Raw genomic sequence first — 17,743 nt, forward strand, 5'->3', positions numbered from 1 at the left:
TTTATTTTACTTCGTTGCCCCCCAAAAAATCAAGTTAGAGAAAGAACCCAGAGCACCCATAAAAAAATAGCGAATGTTTCAGAAGCAGAATATTCGAGGTAATAGGAAACTGTTTTGTACTTTCCCTTTGATTTTGAATTTATCAGGAGATAATACCATTCAAAGATAATGCATATAAATGCTTTTCTTTTGTTCTGTTATTGAAAATGAATGAAGAATCCCCAATGCATTGTACTCACCTCCCCCAAAGCTAAGACTGACCGTAGATTCTCTCAAACCCTTTTCCTGGGAATCTAATAAACAACTGATGGGAGAGTGAGGAGGGGAAAAGGAATCCTGAAATACAAAAGTTTTATCCGAAGTCTTCTTCCCTACCCAACCGGACCGACAACTTCCAGAAGAATTCTGACCAGCATTTAGCCCGTCTTATAGATGTCCTGCCCCTTCAGGGAAGCGAACGGAGGGGGACCTGATTATTCGAGGTGTTGAAGAAATAAATACTCAGTCCACAAATAAACAAACTTTCTGGGACTCCTAGAGAGAAGGAGAAAGCTTTGAAGGGCGAGGATCTCCGACTCGCTGCAGGTCGATACCCCGAATAATTCCATCTCCGGAGGTGTCTTTAACCATTTGCAATCGCTGACCCCATCCTCTTGAGGAGCCCCAGTGCCCAAATCACCTTATCAAACAGCAGCCAGACAGAAAAGACTGAAATACAGAAAGTTAACTTGGAGAATCCCAAGGGGCTTCTCCAGGAACTGGAGGCAAGGGCTGCGCCCAGGGTTGTGGGTTCCAGCCGGCGGGGCGGCGGTCGGGAGCCCGCTCTACGGACGCGCGTTCAGCGCGAAGCCCCAGCGGAGCGCAGAGCGCGGAGTGCAGGGCTCAGAGTGCAGGGCGCTGGGTGAGGCTCGGGTTTCTCCTCGCGCGCAGAGGAACCCGGCTTTCCCGGGGCCGGGTGGCTGGTGCATTGTTCCCATCTTCGGGGAGCGCGGGAGTCAGCCTGTCAAAGGGAATTTATCTCTGGGAAAAGGGAGACACGCTGCGAAGCTGGAGTTGGTGGGCTGCAAGCGTCTACGCGGGAGGGGAAAGGGGGAAATGAACAGAATTATTTCACTCACTTCCCCAAACCCCACAAAACGGCTCCCGATGTCGTGGATGATTTACTGAATCCACGGCGAATTTAGAGGATTATATTGTCAAGATGTCGCTCCTTTCCCCACTTCGCCTTTCCCGTATAGACGCCTCGGCCTGCCTCCTCAGGTTGGGGTGAGGGGCGCTCGGTTTCTATAATTTGCCTCTAAAACCTTTATAGGTTATTCTTGACTGCCCTGAACCTGGAAACTTCCCGTTGATTATTAATTATTTGCTTAAATAATGACAACATACAGCGGAGGCTCCTCCATTCCAGTCCAGCACGTTTACTTGGAAGCCATTACACCTGGACCCCGATAATTAGGAAATCTAATTATTTGCCTCATCACTCATTAATAAGAAAAATAGTCCCAGGTTCTTTGCTACTTACAAGGTCTTTGGGGAGATACTGGACTACATTAATCAATTCGATTTTATATCTCAAACTGACTTTTATCTGCGAAGGAGCGTCGGGGTTTTTTTGTTTTTTTCTTTTGCTCTGGGCACGTGGGCCCATTAACCAAAATGTGATAATAAAATAAATTTTAATAAGATATAACTTTTTAAAAAATATTTTCAAGTTAAGACTGAGCTGCAGAAGTCTGGTTTTGCGCGGCTGGGTCTTAGAGCCGACGGATTCCGGCGCTCCTCGTCCTGATTGGTGCCAAGTCCCCAGAGCGGCCGGGTTATTGGTCCAAAGTTCCCGGAGGGGGCGTGGCTGGAGGAAAGTAAAAACTCGCTTTCAGCAAGAAGACTTTTGAAACTTTTCCCATTCCCTAAAAGGGACTTCGCCTCTTTTTCCGGGCTCGGCAGGGTAGCACTCTGGACCCCGGCTCTCCGACCCTCAGGGCTGCCGATTTGCTGGGGGGGCTTGGAGAGCCGCCTTCCCCTTCCTGACGCGGACCGAGGGGCCAGCCTTGGTCCACCGCGCGCGCGGCGTCTCCGCTCCGTCCCCGGCCGCCCGCCCGGGCTGCCACCCGCCGAGTCCCGAGAGCGAGCGGGCGAGCGAGCGGGGGACGGCGCTGCGTTCGCCCGGGCGCGCCCTCCAGGATGCTGCTCCGCCCGGTCCGCTGAAAACGAGCGCCCCTTCCCGGCCCAAAGGCGGGCGCCCCTTCCCGGCGCCTCCTCCAGCTCACCCCTGAGGCTTCTAGGAGCCCGGGGCTCCCCCCGCCGGCTCCCTTCCTCCCTCTCTCGCTCTCTCGCTCGCGCTCGCTCTCGTAGGGCCTTCCTCGCGGTCCGTGCGCGCAGGCGGTGGCTAGCCGTCTCGGACGCAGCATGCAGGCGCGCTACTCTGTGTCCGACCCCAACGCCCTGGGAGTGGTGCCCTACTTGAGCGAGCAGAATTACTACCGGGCGGCGGGCAGCTACGGAGGCATGGCCAGCCCCATGGGTGTCTACTCGGGGCACCCGGAGCAGTACGGCGCGGGCATGGGCCGCTCCTACGCGCCCTACCACCACCACCAGCCCGCGGCGCCCAAGGACCTCGTGAAGCCACCCTACAGCTACATCGCGCTCATAACCATGGCGATCCAGAACGCGCCCGAGAAGAAGATCACCCTGAACGGCATCTACCAGTTCATCATGGATCGCTTTCCCTTCTACCGGGAGAACAAGCAGGGCTGGCAGAACAGCATCCGCCACAACCTCTCGCTCAACGAGTGCTTCGTCAAGGTCCCCCGCGACGACAAGAAACCTGGCAAGGGCAGCTACTGGACCCTGGACCCGGACTCCTACAACATGTTCGAGAACGGCAGCTTCCTGCGGCGCCGGCGGCGCTTCAAGAAGAAGGACGTGCCCAAGGAGAAGGAGGAGCGGGCCCACCTCAAGGAGCCGCCCCCGGCGGCGTCCAAGGGCGCCCCGGCCGCCCCCCCACTAGCGGACGCCCCCAAGGAGGCCGAGAAGAAGGTGGTGATCAAGAGCGAGGCGGCGTCGCCGGCGCTGCCGGTCATCACCAAGGTGGAGACGCTGAGCCCCGAGAGTGCGCTGCAGGGCAGCCCACGCAGCGCGGCCTCTACGCCCGCCGGCTCCCCCGACGGCTCGCTGCCGGAGCACCACGCAGGCGCGCCCAACGGGCTGCCCGGCTTCAGCGTGGAGAATATCATGACGCTGCGAACGTCGCCGCCGGGCGGCGAGCTGAGCCCCGCGGCCGGGCGCGCGGGCCTGGTGGTGCCGCCGCTGGCCCTGCCCTACGCTGCCGCGCCGCCCGCTGCCTACGGCCAGCCGTGCGCGCAGGGCCTAGAGGCTGCGGGCGCCGGGGGCTACCAGTGCAGCATGCGCGCCATGAGCCTGTACACCGGGGCCGAGCGGCCGGCGCACATGTGCGTCCCGCCCGCGCTGGACGAGGCCCTCTCGGACCACCCGAGCGGCCCCACATCGCCCCTGAGCGCCCTCAACCTCGCCGCCGGCCAGGAGGGCGCGCTCGCCGCCGCCGGCCATCACCACCAGCATCACGGCCACCACCACCCGCAGGCGCCGCCGCCCCCGCCGGCTCCCCAGCCCCAGCCGGCGCCGCAGCCCGGGGCCGCCGCGGCCCAGGCGGCGTCCTGGTATCTGAACCACAGCGGGGACCTGAACCACCTCTCCGGCCACACGTTCGCAGCCCAGCAGCAGACTTTCCCTAACGTCAGGGAGATGTTCAACTCCCACCGGCTGGGGATTGAGAACTCGACCCTCGGGGAACCCCAGGTGAGCAGCAACGCGAGCTGTCAGCTGCCCTACAGGTCTACGCCTTCTCTCTACCGCCACGCAGCTCCATATTCCTATGACTGCACAAAATACTGACCTGCCCCGGCCCTCCTCTGCCCTGGCCCGCTCTGGCTTCGCCTCCCAGACGCGACCCTCTCAAACAGTTCAGGCTGCAGAGACGCAAAAAGAACCCAAACTTGCCCACCGCTTTTTCCGCAGACCCGGGAGCAGAGAGTGCGCGCGCCAGCCTCAGCCCTCTGCGAAGCAGCAGGTAACTTTAATTCGCCGCCCCGTTTCTGAGATCCCAAGAGGCCCCAGTACAGGGACGCGGCCCAACGAAATGAATAATGATTTTAAAATCCCCCACCCCTTCCAGGATGGCTGTGCTCACTGCTCCACTCGGGGTTTCAAAAATTATAACTTATGGACCAAATCCCATAGCGATCCAGTAATGACTCTCTGTAGAGACCCCCATAGGTCTATGGGGGTCTCTATAGATTATGTATGTGCTGTGTGTAATTTTAAATTTCTCTAACCGTGCTGTACAAATGTGTGGATTTGTAATCAGGCTATTTTTTTTGTTGTTTTTCAGAGCCATTAATATAATATTTAAAGTTGAGTTCACTGGATAATTTCTCATCTTGCCCGACCATTTCTAACTGCCAAAGTGAAAATTCAAGAAACCTATGCGGGGTTTCCCCCCTGTACAATTATGAGATATAATTCTTTTCCCAGTTGTAGGTCTTTTACAAAACAAGAAAATAATTTATTTTTTGTTGTTGGCGGATAAAGAAGTCAAGTATCTGATACTTTTTATTTACAAAGTGTGATGGTGTTGTACAGTAGATTCCTCCCCCAGCATTCCTAAAAGAAAAAAAAAAACACTAAAAATTTAACTTGACCTGTGTTTGTCTTATGTGGTCTTAATTGTTGTACTTGCCTTAAAATAAACCCATGTTGTTTCTCTGCCCAAAGTCCGGACAGTGTGTTTGTATTCTCGAATTTTTAAAAACCAGGTGTGTTCACAAATCCACCTGTTTTGATTATTTTTGTTACACAGGTGGGTAAATGTGTAGACATCTACAGATGATCACAGAAGACTGGGGGAACTCCCCTGTTGTCCTGCTAGTGTCACAAAAGGCTTTCGATTAATTCAGAAACCCACCCTGACTAAGGCAATCAAGAAACAGTCCTGCTTGGACGTGGCTGCCTGAAGGGCTGTGAGCCGTAATGACATTTGCTGTAATGCATTTTGTTAAACGCAGAAAAACATGCCAATAGTCAAAACAAACAGTGCCATTCCATCCCAATGTCCAGCCATCTCCAATTTAGGAGGTGAGGGAGAGGAGGGTAAACATTTTCCATTAGCTAACAACAAACCAGGGGGAGTCCTGCTTTTCCTCGGTTTCCTAAAATACGGACTTCCTTCCCCACTTTAATAGTTCTCCAGAAAAGAATTTGAACCCAGATGGCGAAAATCCAAAGGGGATTGATTCTGTACCGTTTAATGACCATCCCTGGCGGTGACCAGATCAGAGGTGAATCTTTGACCTCTTTACTTATGGATTTGATTTCTAAATCTTTACCCTACTGCAGTGAAAAATTTTAAAGCCTCGTCACACTTCAAAAATAATTTACAATGCTTTTAGAGTTTTAAGTTTGTCAACTTTTCCAGGACTTTAAACAATAGATTTTCTTTTCAATTTTGATACCTCGTCCTTAAAATTTTAAAGAGCCATGCAGCCTTTGTGAGGTGTGGCTGCGCGGGGGAGGGGGGGATGGCTTTACTATCTGTTTCACTGGCCAGAACACACAACTCCCCTCTTGGTCTCTGTGTGTGACTTTGGGGTCCAGAGCTCCAAACTGGGAATTCGTTTCCCAGCCCAGCAGGTGAGAAGGCACTCTGTACCTTGCCTAGAGTGCAGCTCCTGTGAACTTAACACTTCAGGAGATGATGATTTTCCAGAAGGTGATCTTGCTGGATGCAGTAGCCTTGAATGTAACCTGGGCGTTATGTTGTTTTTAACATGGCATTTTGTCTCTATGTTACGCTGAAATCGAATTGGGGGAAGTTTGAGCATAATAATTTCCCCCATATGTGCAACACAGATTCTTTCAATCTGTGGCCCCAGAGGTGGCACCTGGCTAAGACTTAAAGATTGCATTTTATTCCTTTTCATGACCACAGGAGTGGTGAGCCCCCAGTCCTTGGTGCTCAGTTGAGTGGGATGGACCACAGAGAGGGAGGGAGAGACCCCTGAGACCATTCTCTGAGCCGCAGAATGAGGCTGCAGATCGCTCATTGCGGACTCGGGCACTGGGGTTTCACTTTTTTCTCCCTCAAGGAGAGTGTTCTAGCTGGCTTTCTGCTTCCCCAGATATTTCAGAGTCCTCCCTGAAACCTGCCCTCACCTTAAGATTTAGAACTCAGAGGAGGTCTCAGAGACACATGGAAAACAGTGGAGAGAGAAATGGAACCACGGGGTCAGAGATCTGATCCGCCCTTGACACCGCGCTGGGGTCTCCTACCTTTGGGAAAGCCTCTTAAAGAAGTCCCCGCTGTGCGTGGGCCGCTCACCTGAGCGGGTAGCTCAGGAAGGCCACGGAGGCCACGGCGAGGGGCCCTTCCATTCCCCTGGGAACGTGGCCACCTGGGGACTGTTGGAGGAGTTATCCAGGCCTCTGGAGGCGGCAGAATGGAGGCGAGTCAGGCCCTGGGCCGAGGAGGCCGGGAGTGCGGGAAGCGCCTGGAGGCCGGCCGCGTGCGGGCGGGGGGAGGCCCTGCGCTCGGAGCCAGGCTCAGCCCCGGCCTGCAGCAGCCCGAGCGGCTTCGGGGCTCAGTGGCCTGGGGCGTCCGTTGCTCCGCGGAGTGGGAAAGACCGGACGCCGGGACTGAGCGCGGAGCCCAGGCGGCGCCGGCTGCCTTGCTGGTCTTCGCGCCAAGCTACGCGTCTGCCCGCGTCGCGCAGAGACTGCGCGGGGCGTCCCGGCTCCACGGCTCCATCCGCTCACCGCGCCTTCCTCCGCCGCTCTCCTTGGAGGCCCAGGGCCTTTCAGGAAAAGGGGAAAGGAGGTCGGGGCTGGAAGGGCCGGATTGCAGGTCTGCCGGGACTCCTTGCTAAGGCGGCTCTGTGGTCCACCGAACGCAGTTTGCGTGAAGCTGCGTCTGATGACCACGTTTCTTCCTGACCCGGTAAGATACAGTCGGGCAGGTCTCAAAGATACAGCAAATAAAATGGAAGTGACCCGAACACCACAACAGAGACCGTTTCCCACAGAGATAACCCTGCGTCTCCGACTGGCCTTGGCTGGGTGGACTGTGTCTCTAACCAGTGTCCAGTTTTGACAGATAAAGGCCGCCAGAGAGACCCAGTGGCCTCTGAGCATCCTGCACGTTGTTCTTAGCCCTTGAGAGGCCGCAACTGGAGTAGCCTTGCTTCTTGTAAGACTCGGAGAGACACCCAGGCTCACTGCTTTCAGGGAGAGAGGCTGAAAGTTGGGCTTCTCCCACGGCCAGTCTTGGGTCTGTGGCCCGGCGGCCCTCACTGCTCTGGTTCAAGTGGCTTGTCCCCGAGGACGCCAAAATCGGTAGCGACATGCATCCTCGAGCTGCTGGAGCAGTGGGCTGGGGTTAGAGGACCACATCTCGCTGCGTGAACAAACGCCTTCCCTCCCTCGCCTTGGTCTTCTCATCTAAAATGAGCAGGTGAGTGCAAGGGCATTTCAGGGCAGCGGGCATATTTTTTCCTGCATCCCCGGCTCCTGCGATGGGCCTCCGCTTATCCCCACTCGCCTTCTCTGCTCGCAAGAAGTGAATATCAGAAGTTAGTGGGAGAAGAAAATGCAGGGTCCTGGGACCTTCAGCATTTGGCTCATAAATCTTCCCAGGTCCATCTCCTGCCCTTTACCCCAAGCCTGCCTGGGGGGTGGGATCACCTCTGGGCCTGGGAGCGGCTTGTGAGCGTCACTCGAAGCACAGAGCAGAGCTCCCAGGTCCCCGGTGGCCGAGTGCTTGCCTCCTCCATCCTCAACCCCAGCCCAAATCCAGACATCTGGACGGGGGTGTTGGGCCAGGTTGGCCAATGGAAATTTATTGATAACCATAAACCTGAGGTGAGTGGAGAGAGTGACACGGAGAAGAGACTCCCGTGACGAATAAGCAGAATGCACTGGGCTCTGGGAGCCCGTACCGGGCGTCTCAGGGGATGTGTGCCTGCATCCTCGGGACCACGTGCTCGTGCCGGTGGGTCAGGGCGTGGTGGGAGTGGATAAGTAGAGAGTAGAGACGTCTTTGGGTGCAGCCAGGCCAGGGGTGGCTGGGGAGTGGGGGACAGACTCCAGGTCAGCGGGACCCCCTGGTCAGAGCCACCCCCAGTGCCTGCTGGCACCACATACTTGAAATGCTTTCCCAAACTTTGAGAAGCATTGCCTGCCTGCCTTTTTCTTGCCTGGCCTCAGCTCACCAAGGCATTTGAAATGTTTGCTTTTTGACACAGGCATGTAAGGAAGGGGGTGGAAAGTTTCAGGGAGTTGGGAAGGCTGGGCAGCCGCTGCTGCACCTGGGAAGACGCCACCGCCTCCACTTATGCAAGCCTTTCCCTCTCTGGCTTTTGCAACATTTCTGTTCTGCAGCAGAAGCAGACAGACATAGCTTGGGCAGAGTTTGATTCTCGAAGGTGCCTCTCTGGCGCTGTGTTTTTTCCTGGGTCAGGTCCGTGGGGACTTTATGCTGGGGCTGTGAGTGTGCGAAGGCTGGAACGGAGGAAGGGGATGGGTTGACAGCTTGATGGACTTGCTGGCATTGATGGTCCCTTTAAGGGAATGGAGTTGGGGAGCACTGGGAGGGCTTTGTGCTCACTCCATACGCCCACCCAGGCTGGGAGGTCACGGAGGCCAGAGAGGCCGCTCTGACCTCATGGAGGCTCAGTGGCCCTTGATCCTGGACCTTACCTTTCCAGCAGCCCCTCTGGGCGCTCTCTCTGCCCTCATGTTATTTTTCCAGATGGGTTCTCCAATGGAGATTTCTCTCTAAGCCAAATCCACATGCACCAACTCAAGCCCTACCGCACACAGGCCAACTGAGGGTTCCTGTGACCTGGGGCATGCTACCTCAGGCTCTCCGAGCCCATTTCTCAACTGAAAAAAAATAGGATCATCAAATAGGGTTATCATGAGGATTAATGAACCCAACACCCGTGGGGAAAGTGCTTCGATAACATCCAGTCCATAGTAAGGGCTGTTAGCTATTAGGATTTACCTGGATAACAGAAGAGAAAGGATTCTTTGGTCTCAATTAACTGCATATATCAGGCTAAATGCTGATATGCTTGGGCAGGGTGGTGCCGGGGCCCTAACTGCCCCTTTTCTCTGGGCTTCAATCAGCATCAGCTGACTGGCCAACCATTACCTTTATGGCTCACTTCCCCTGAGAGAAGCAAAAGACACTGCTCCACGATCCTTTCAAAGTGGAAGAGGAGGGTAGGGGAGGAGAGAGTGTCCTGGGTTTTGGCAGGATATGAGGACTCTGGGTCTCCTATTTACAATGCCCCAAATCTCCCAGCTCTGGGGGTGGGGCACTCATCTCTCCTCTCCAGAGGGCCCCCTTCCCCTTTGATTACTCCAGACACACATTACTCAGCTTCTGTGCTCACCTGAGGGTGTCAGACCTCAGAGAATCCCCCTTTGGAGGAAACCGTGTGGGTTCCAATCCCTGTTCTATTTACTACCTCCGTTGTTTTCCAGTGTTCCGTGCCCGGCCTCAGTTTCACCATCTGTAAAATGGGTGAATCCATCCTCCCATCTTCCATAGATGCTGCCAGGGTTCTCAAGAACCACACACAGTAGCTATTATAATGTGATTGTTGTCCTGTGTTTGGAACACTTCCTCCTAGGAGACCTGAGGTGAGTTAACTTCCTGGCCTCAGTTGCCTGGTCTGCAGAATGGGAATGATAAATATTTCTGTTTCTTTGGGTTACTGTGAGGATGGAGTGACTTAATACAAGGAAAGCACTTAGAGCAGCGCCAGCACATAGTAGTGTTCAAGACATAATTAGTTATTCGTATTTTCCTTATTATCATCATCCTCGCCAACATTTTTAGGTTGTCATTAAGGTGACCTTGCATCTTTCCACCCTCACTCTTCTCAAACATATGGTAGAATCATTCATTCATTCAACTGAATGAATGAATCATTGAATGAATCATTCATTCATTCAAATATATATACAATCTGTTAACTATCTTCACACTTAGAAAAGTGTGAAGGCAGATATTTGGGAATATGGCGCAGATCATCGTTAACTTGAATGTCTGCTCTTTATTTACCGGTGAAGCAGAAGATGGGTAGATGGGAGCGGGGAATGGGAGGAACTCCTGTCTCTCCTCCAAAGACTTTTATCGTGAGGCCTCTTTGGTCCAGGCTAGTGCCTGGCCTGCCCAAGGAGCACGCTTTCTGCCAGGGAGCTGGGTATGGTACTTTCTGCCCTCATCCCACACTGAACCCAATTTGCAATTGGGCCCCAGAGCTGGAACTGCCACGGTCCTTCGGGAAGGATGATTTCAGGGCTTTCCTGCGATCTGGAAGACGCGCTCCCGCTGACTTCCGAGATGAATGTGCTTTTCTGGGATTTGAAGACCTATGAACCTGCAGGGAACTTTCGGCGTCTCCATCCGGCTCTCTGAGTCACCCAGTCTGCCCGGCTGTCTCCTAGGCTCAGATGGCCCCCCACCGAGCCTCCGCTAGGTCCTCACCCGACAGAGCTTCCGCACGAGGGCGCATCCACACTCGGACACTCGGTGCTTGTTCCCTGCGCTCCCCGGAAATAAGCCCCAGCGCGGGATTCCTTCCTGCAGCGTCCCCTCCTAAGCTCAAGTTACACACTTCACCTGGGAGCCCGGGATTCTTCCCCCCGCCGGAGCAGGGTTAGGGCGCCCTGCCGGAGTTCTGCGGCTGAAACCTCTCAGAGAGGTTGCTAACTGCTGCAAGCACGTGGGGCTCGCCTCTCCAGACCACGACTAGAACTGGGGTTGTTTTTTCTTTACTATCAGTGCCCTGCCCACCAGCTGCGCGTGTCTCCGCCTGCGTCCCGCCCATGCCCAAATTGGGCGGTGTTTATTATTGTACGAATTCAAGCTCCGATTTGCCTTAGAGTTTAGAGGGAGCGCTGCGGTGGCGCGCCTTTCCGGAAAGGCAAGGATGTACGTGCTGGACTTTGGGTGCCTGGGAAGCTCCAGGAAGGGCTCCGAGAGCGGAGGTGGGGGCTCCGCGCAGTAACACCGGTTTGTCTCTTGCTCTGGGTCTGTTAGAGCCGGCACCGAGGCTGGATCCAAACTTGAGCTTGCAGGGGGCGCTCTGGTCTGGAGGGGTTGGGTGACTCCGGCGACTGTAGTACCCGTGCGTTGCAAAAGCGCCGACATTGAGGTTGTTTTTCCATCCCAGCGTTGAAAGGGGGGCTCCGAGGAAAGCCAGGGATCCAGAGAGAAGGCAGCGCCCCGCCCCGTCTTGGCTAGAGGGCCATCCTCAAGACCAAAGCCGGGACCAGGCCAGGCGGGACACTGGGCATAAGTTAGAATTGCAGCACTGGGGACGGAGGCCTGGATGTGTCCCAGGGCCTGACCTGGCTCTCCCTCAAGCCACGCCTGTCCCCAAACCAGTTTTTCGACCCTGAACGTGCCTTCCTTTTTGGTATTTCAAACGTACCGGGTCCCCTGCAGTCTATTCGGAACCGCCAAACGCATGAGTTACTTTCTGGATTCCGCATTTTAGAGTGGGATTCTCCCTGCTTTTCCGTGTTCAGGGGTGACCTGAGCACTGGCAGCCGGTCCCCAGCATAGGGTCGCCTCTCTGTGACAGAAGCAGCAGACAGGCCCCTCCCTCATTAACTCAGCTTTAGTGCGTCTCTTCCCAATTGCCGGGGAGCCTCGAGGGCCATTACAACCGTCACCTGCCATCCTCACTCCTTTGCCTTCTCTTTGGCATCCACACGGTTGACTCAAGAAACGTTCATTCAGTCATCCCAAGCTTTTTCTTTCTTTTAAAATATATTCAGCAAAGATCATAAAACAGGAACTAGTCACATTACGTGCCACCCCTCCAAGGCGGCGGAGTAGGGGAGACACCTCCTTCTAAGTCAGCATCACTCAGGGTTTTTGATTCAAACCGGGATGTGGCTAAATGTAAAGTGAGACCGGGTGGGGAGTGCTTACACCCCAGGGTGAGTGGGGGGGGGAGCGGCGGGAGAGCGAGCAGGCTTCCCAAACGCTTAATGTAATCACGGGCCAGCTGCGTGCACTTGTAAAGTTGTTATAACCCCCTCCTTGTTATAAACAGGAAAGCACAGAATATAAAGCAAGAGACCCGCATTCACAAATACCAGCTCTCCTGCACCAGCTGCCAAATTCCCCTTTTATGGTGTTCCTCCTTGCAATCTCAGACCCATCAGAAAGACCTCAGTCTCTCCCCCTCAACCCTCCAAAAGGGTTTATTTTGAAACCTCCCCAACCAAGCTACGGACCCGGTACTGCACGCCCTCTCCCAACTCTCAGTGCCCTGTGCCACTGGCTTCGGGAGAAACTGGGCTCCTGGAGTCCTCTTCCCCAGGTCCCCAGGGAGCCCGGAGGCTTGCCCCTTTCGGGATGCTAGGCCCCCAGGGAGTACGCCTCCACCCCCAGCTCCTCTGCGGCATCCCAAGGATCTCTCCAAGGAGGGCTGCATCTTCTTCTAATCAGACTCCCATCTATCTCCTCTCCCCCGCCAAAATATCTAAGAGCTCTTAGAGACCTCAGAAGGCATTTTATGAGACTGTGTCATCTCTTACATTTCCTACTAAGCCTGGGAGAAGAAAAGATCTTTTGTGGGAGGCCATGGGATTTCGGGGCTCCCCCAGGCCAGAGGTAAAACTCACCCCTGCGCCCCTCCCACCCCCACCTCTCCTTCCTGGCCTGGCAGACCCCGCTCTGAGCCACCGAGATCCACATCCTGCCTCGCTGACTGTGTGTGCTTACAGCGTCAAGGGGTGGACGTGATATTTCAAACATCAGATCAGTGCGTTTATATATTGGGTGCCCGGAAATTTTTCCAAATAAACACAGCTTGATTCAACTTGGGTGGGCGGACTTATCAACAGACTAATTCTATAAACAAATGAAGGAATAACCCCGAAACCGATTGGCTGGTATCAAAAAGACACGTGGAGGGAAAAGCTTGGAGTTTTTCAGCAATGAAATTTTAATTAATGTGGGTGGGCTGAGAACACAGCGACTGTTTATCATAGACAATTTATTTTCCAGCGCTAAGTCAACATATAATAGCAAACTGACAACAATTATTTAACATTTTTAAAGCCATGAAGAAAGGACAGAGCCCTGAGCCGCCGGGGAGAGCGGCAGAGCGGGAGGCAGGCGCAGGGCGGGCTCCCCTGGAGGGCCCTTGCGGCGCGGGGCACAGTCCCTAAGCCGCCTGGGTCGCCTGCGACGCCGGAGCGCAGCGCGGGCGCCCGCTCGCCATGAGCCACCTCTTCAGCCCCCGGCTGCCTGCTCTGGCCGCCGCTCCCATGCTCTATCTGTACGGCCCCGAGAGACCCGGGCTGCCTCTGGCCTTCGCCCCCGCGGCCGCTCTGGCGGCCTCGGGCCGGGTGGAGCCCCCCCAGAAGCCGCCCTACAGCTACATCGCGCTCATAGCCATGGCGATCCAGGATGCGCCTGAGCAGAGGGTCACACTCAACGGCATCTACCAGTTCATCATGGACCGCTTCCCTTTCTACCAGGATAACCGACAGGGCTGGCAGAACAGCATCCGCCACAACCTCTCGCTCAACGACTGCTTCGTCAAGGTGCCCCGCGAGAAAGGACGGCCCGGCAAGGGCAGCTACTGGACGCTGGACCCTCGCTGCCTGGATATGTTCGAGAATGGCAACTACCGGCGCCGGAAGAGGAAGCCCAAGCCGGGCCCCGGAGCCCCGGAGGCCAAGCGGGGCCGCGCCCAGCTGCAGGAGCGCGGCGCAGAAGCGCAGCCGGAGGTGGGGAGAGGGGGAGCGCGCCCCCGCCCCGCGACCCCCATCCACGAGGGAGCGCCTACGCGCCCCTCGCCCCTCCGGGAAGGCTCCTCTCCTCCGGCGTCCCTCCACTGGCCCAGGCCCGCGTCGCCCTCTGGGGACGCAGGCGACGCGCTCCAGGGCGCAGCGGCCGTGGCCGCCAGCCAGCCCGCGCGCACGGTGGATGGCTCGCGGTCCCCTCCGCGCCCCGCCTCCCGCAGTTCTCCGAAGAGCTCGGAAAAGTCCAAGAGCTTCAGCATAGACAGCATCCTGGCGGGACGGCAGGGGCAAAAGCCGGCTGGAGGGGGCGAGCTCCTGGGGGGCGCCAAGCAGGGGCCCGGCGGCTGTCTGGGCACCTCGCTTCTGGCCACCTCCTCCGGCCTCCGTCCACCTTTCAACGCTTCCCTGATGCTCGACCCGCACGTCCAGGGCGGCTTTTACCAGCTCGGGATCCCTTTCCTCTCCTATTTCCCTCTGCAGCTCCCCGACACGGTGCTTCATTTCCAGTAAAGCAAACAGTGCCTGATCTTTCCCCTGCCCTGGTCTGAGCTTCTTGTGAGCAACCAGGACTCCCACCGCTGGAGAAAGAAGTCACGCGTCTTTTAAAAAATGATTTCCTCCGCCGACCCCTGGGAAGTATTAGCAACCTCTGCGCAGGGATGGGCACACTCCCCTGCCTCCTGCAAGGCGGACCTTCCCAGAACCCGGAGCAGCTTTGGAGATTTAAAAGACACTGCCCACGCTGGGACTTGGGCATCTCAGACCTCCTACTGCGGGAGCAGGACAATTCCTTGACCTTAGGTCAGTCCCACTGGCTACCCAGACAGGCCCTGCGTGTCTGGGGAACGGGAGGGCCCAGGCAACCCAAGGGCAGATACGTGGCTGCAGTGTGGTCCTTTCTATCTGAGAGCCACGGTCTGACCATCACCAGCTCGGCTGTCACTGTGGCCCAGGCCTTGGCTTTGAGCTCGTTGGAGTGTTGGGTGTTCACAGCTAGGTTTGTCCCTGAAGTCCAGGGAGAATTTTTCTCTTTTCCTTTCTAGATAGTAAAAGGAACATGCTATATTCTTTGGCTAAAATGCTTGATGCTTTTTACTGTAAGGATTGCCCTCTGAAAACATCTGTATTAACAACTTGTATTAAGAAAGTGCACTCTATATAATTTAGCATTTTGTTGCATTATGATAGCTTGTTAATCATTACACATGTTCTCCAACGCATGTTACCAGCAATAGCCATCCTCCTATCTCTTTGCTTTTTTGTTTAAGGGGTCGAAAGATTTCTGGAGACGCCGGGAAGTGTGTGAGGGGGAGGGAAGATGTCTAAGACAGCGGAAGATTTTCCATTTCCATGTTTTTTTCAAGATCTAGGCTTGACTGTTGCAACCTTTTCCAGAATTGTGTAGTGAAGGACTACTTTTAATCAAAAGAGTTGGGTGAAACAAACACATGGAAAGCAAGTAGAGGGAGAAATGGGTTAGTGCCAGGAAGAGTAAGGGAGCCCACTGGTGTCTGTGGAGGCGGCTCTCTGGACCCCAAGGAACAGGAGGCTTGGTGGGAGGCTTCCCAGCCGACAGCAACTGGCTCCTCCCTCTAAGCCCCAACCAGGCAGGCCCAGAGGCTGCAGCTAAATAAACACCTATGGAGGTGACTGGAAGTCTGGTGTGAGGGGTGGGAGGGAAGGCAGGGGGCTGAGACAAAGATCTGGTTATGAAAATTGAGATTTTCACAGCCCGGTACAGTTGGAACTTTTGGGAAATGCATCTAACCTCTTATGGTATCTCTCCTTGGGTTGTTTTGGTGGTTCTGAAACTTGATTTCCTGAACCTCCAAGTTACTTTAATTTTATCTGATGTGGGAAAAGCACAATAAGCCATGAGTTCTTGGAGGGAGGTGGAGACAGTCTCTGAATTTTATAGCAGTTTCCAGGACATATACAAATGAACACAAACTTTACATCAGGAGAGCCTGTTGGTTAATACGTTGGATATTTTGGACAGGCAGAATAATTTAATAACTAGTAGGCACACAGCTTACTTACTGAGAATTCATCCTGGAGGCGTGTGCTACCGACCCACACATGCATCCATGACCGCTTTCTGCCTGGGCTGGTGGGAACACTTTGGGGGGCGAGCTTCAGGGTCCTTGATGTGTAGAACTTTGATGGGATCCTATTGTTGAGATCCAGGATCACTGTGATTAACTTAAAATGTGGTGGAAGGGCCGTCATTCGATATTTTGTTATCCCGAAGTCTCAGCCTCTGTGAATAAAGTTGTTTTTTCATTAACCTCTCAGTGACTAGTTCAATGGATTACTGGGGCGGGGGGATAAACAAACAGTGTAATAAGAAAGGGGAGCCTAGGATTATACCTCGGAACCCCAACAGTGTCTCTGGAGGCTCTGGCTTCCGAGGGAGGGTACACAAACATGGACTGGAGGGTCGGAGCTGAAAACCCCAGGACTGGTGGATGCTGCCTGAATGTCAGCAATAAGATGAAGATTCTGCTGTGTAGGATATGTTTTTAATGTTTTCTTTTTATGTTTGATTTGAGATCTTGTGTGTTTTGTTAATTTATGATGGCTGTTTTCTAGAGAAGCAAATAATCGAATACTGTCATTTTAAAAGGATGGTATCTTAGAGTTACAGTTCCAAAAAGTATAGTACAGACATTATTTTTATGGCAAAGAAAAAAAAGGCAGGAGTATGTATCACTTTGTAAGGGTGTTTATACATACATAAAGAGGAATTCTGTTACCTAATCCCCACATTGATCTGGTTTAGGAAAGCAAAGAGAAATGGACAGTGGGGTCATTTCTATGGATTCTATACAATTCCATGTGTATTCCTTCCTACTGAAGAGAAAGAGGGGCTTTGGCACTTAGCAATCCAAACAGCTGTTCTAATGTTCCAGTTTTAGTCATGTGCTCCAAATTATGGATCAATGAGAGCAAGGAAAGGTTTCTACTCTCAATAAAAACAAAATCACCTGGATTTCAAGTAAACTAGAAGCAACCAAATCGTTCTGTTCTTTGGCAATCTGAAGTATACCTCAGTATTCTCATCTAAACAAAGGGAACAGATTCTGTTTCCTGTAGATGATCTTTGGTTTAAGCCTTGATTATACACACACACACACACACACACACACACTTATGAGTACACTGATCATAATAGGGGATATGGCAGATGTAGGTACAGTGACAAATGTGTATGTGTACATATATGTATACATGTATGTGTGTATGTATATACATACATGCATGTGTGTATATATGTTCTACACACACAAATGGTCAGAAATTCACCTTCATTGCATAGCTGGGACAGATAAACTCGAATCAAGTGCTGAATTCCTTTAGATTTACACAAGTATTGGTACTTTGGGAAAGATTTTTTCTATATAATTTGAACAAGAAATAATTTAGTTTTTTGTACTATCATAGTGAAACTAACAAGGACTTTACAAAAGAATCTTGGAAGACATACCCACCTGAGACCTTTACCCTCACACCTTTTGCAAGGGGCTTCACAAAGGCCTTGTGCTTTGTCTGCTCGTGGATATTACCTGGCTCTTGTGGAAGCTGATGGCCTCCTGGGTCTCACATGCCCCATAAGGTTTTTCAGAATTGGAACAGGATGTGTTTTGCCATTTTCCAATACAGCCGCATCTCTCTGGAAAGAGGCCCACCCCATGGTCTCTACCATTTCATGAAGAGTGGTCAGTGTCTATGCATGTGTGGCTTAATGAATTAGCCACATGTGATGTTATTGTTACAGCTGAAGGCCAGAGCCCATCCACCCGGGCTGCACCCACGTGAGAGCCACAACTCGGTGTACTTCCCATCTTCATGGTGGCTGGGGTGTTGCTTCCATGAAGCAGGGGTTGTTTTATAG

General features: G+C 53.6%; 2 protein-coding genes across 4 annotated transcripts; both read left to right on the forward strand.

Moving 5' to 3' along the window:
* The first annotated feature begins 1,913 nt into the window (after positions 1–1,913).
* On the forward strand, positions 1,914–4,778 carry FOXC2 (forkhead box C2). 3 transcript variants are annotated; one of them, XM_060083821.1, is made up of 3 exons: positions 1,914–3,816; positions 4,036–4,087; positions 4,409–4,778. In XM_060083821.1, the coding sequence occupies exons 1-3, from the start codon at positions 2,407–2,409 to the stop codon at positions 4,420–4,422; spliced, it is 1,476 nt and encodes a 491-aa protein (XP_059939804.1). In that variant the 5' UTR covers positions 1,914–2,406; the 3' UTR covers positions 4,423–4,778. The 3 variants fall into 3 exon arrangements, 2 of the variants coding, with proteins under 2 accessions (XP_059939804.1, XP_059939803.1); XR_009530591.1 differs by having other exon boundaries at positions 1,914–4,087; XM_060083820.1 differs by having other exon boundaries at positions 4,036–4,778.
* An 8,288-nt stretch (positions 4,779–13,066) lies between these two features.
* Positions 13,067–15,503, forward strand: FOXL1 (forkhead box L1). Its single transcript, XM_060084168.1, has one exon. It carries the CDS (start codon positions 13,321–13,323, stop codon positions 14,356–14,358), a length of 1,038 nt encoding a protein of 345 aa, XP_059940151.1. The 5' UTR covers positions 13,067–13,320; the 3' UTR covers positions 14,359–15,503.
* Positions 15,504–17,743: the final 2,240 nt, after the last annotated feature.

The sequence above is a fragment of the Mesoplodon densirostris genome, chromosome 19, assembly GCF_025265405.1.
Source record: "Mesoplodon densirostris isolate mMesDen1 chromosome 19, mMesDen1 primary haplotype, whole genome shotgun sequence".
Classification (NCBI taxonomy): Eukaryota; Metazoa; Chordata; class Mammalia; order Artiodactyla; family Ziphiidae; genus Mesoplodon; species Mesoplodon densirostris.

Coding starts and splice junctions, on each gene's coding strand:
- FOXL1 (XM_060084168.1), top strand. CDS start 13,321: ATGAGCCACCTCTTCAGCCCCCGGCTGCCTGCTCTGGCCGCCGCTCCC.
- FOXC2 (XM_060083820.1), top strand. CDS start 2,407: ATGCAGGCGCGCTACTCTGTGTCCGACCCCAACGCCCTGGGAGTGGTG. Junction 3,817..4,035: donor CGACCCTCGGGGAACCCCAG/GTGAGCAGCAAC, acceptor CTTTTTCCGCAG/ACCCGGGAGCAGAGAGTGCG.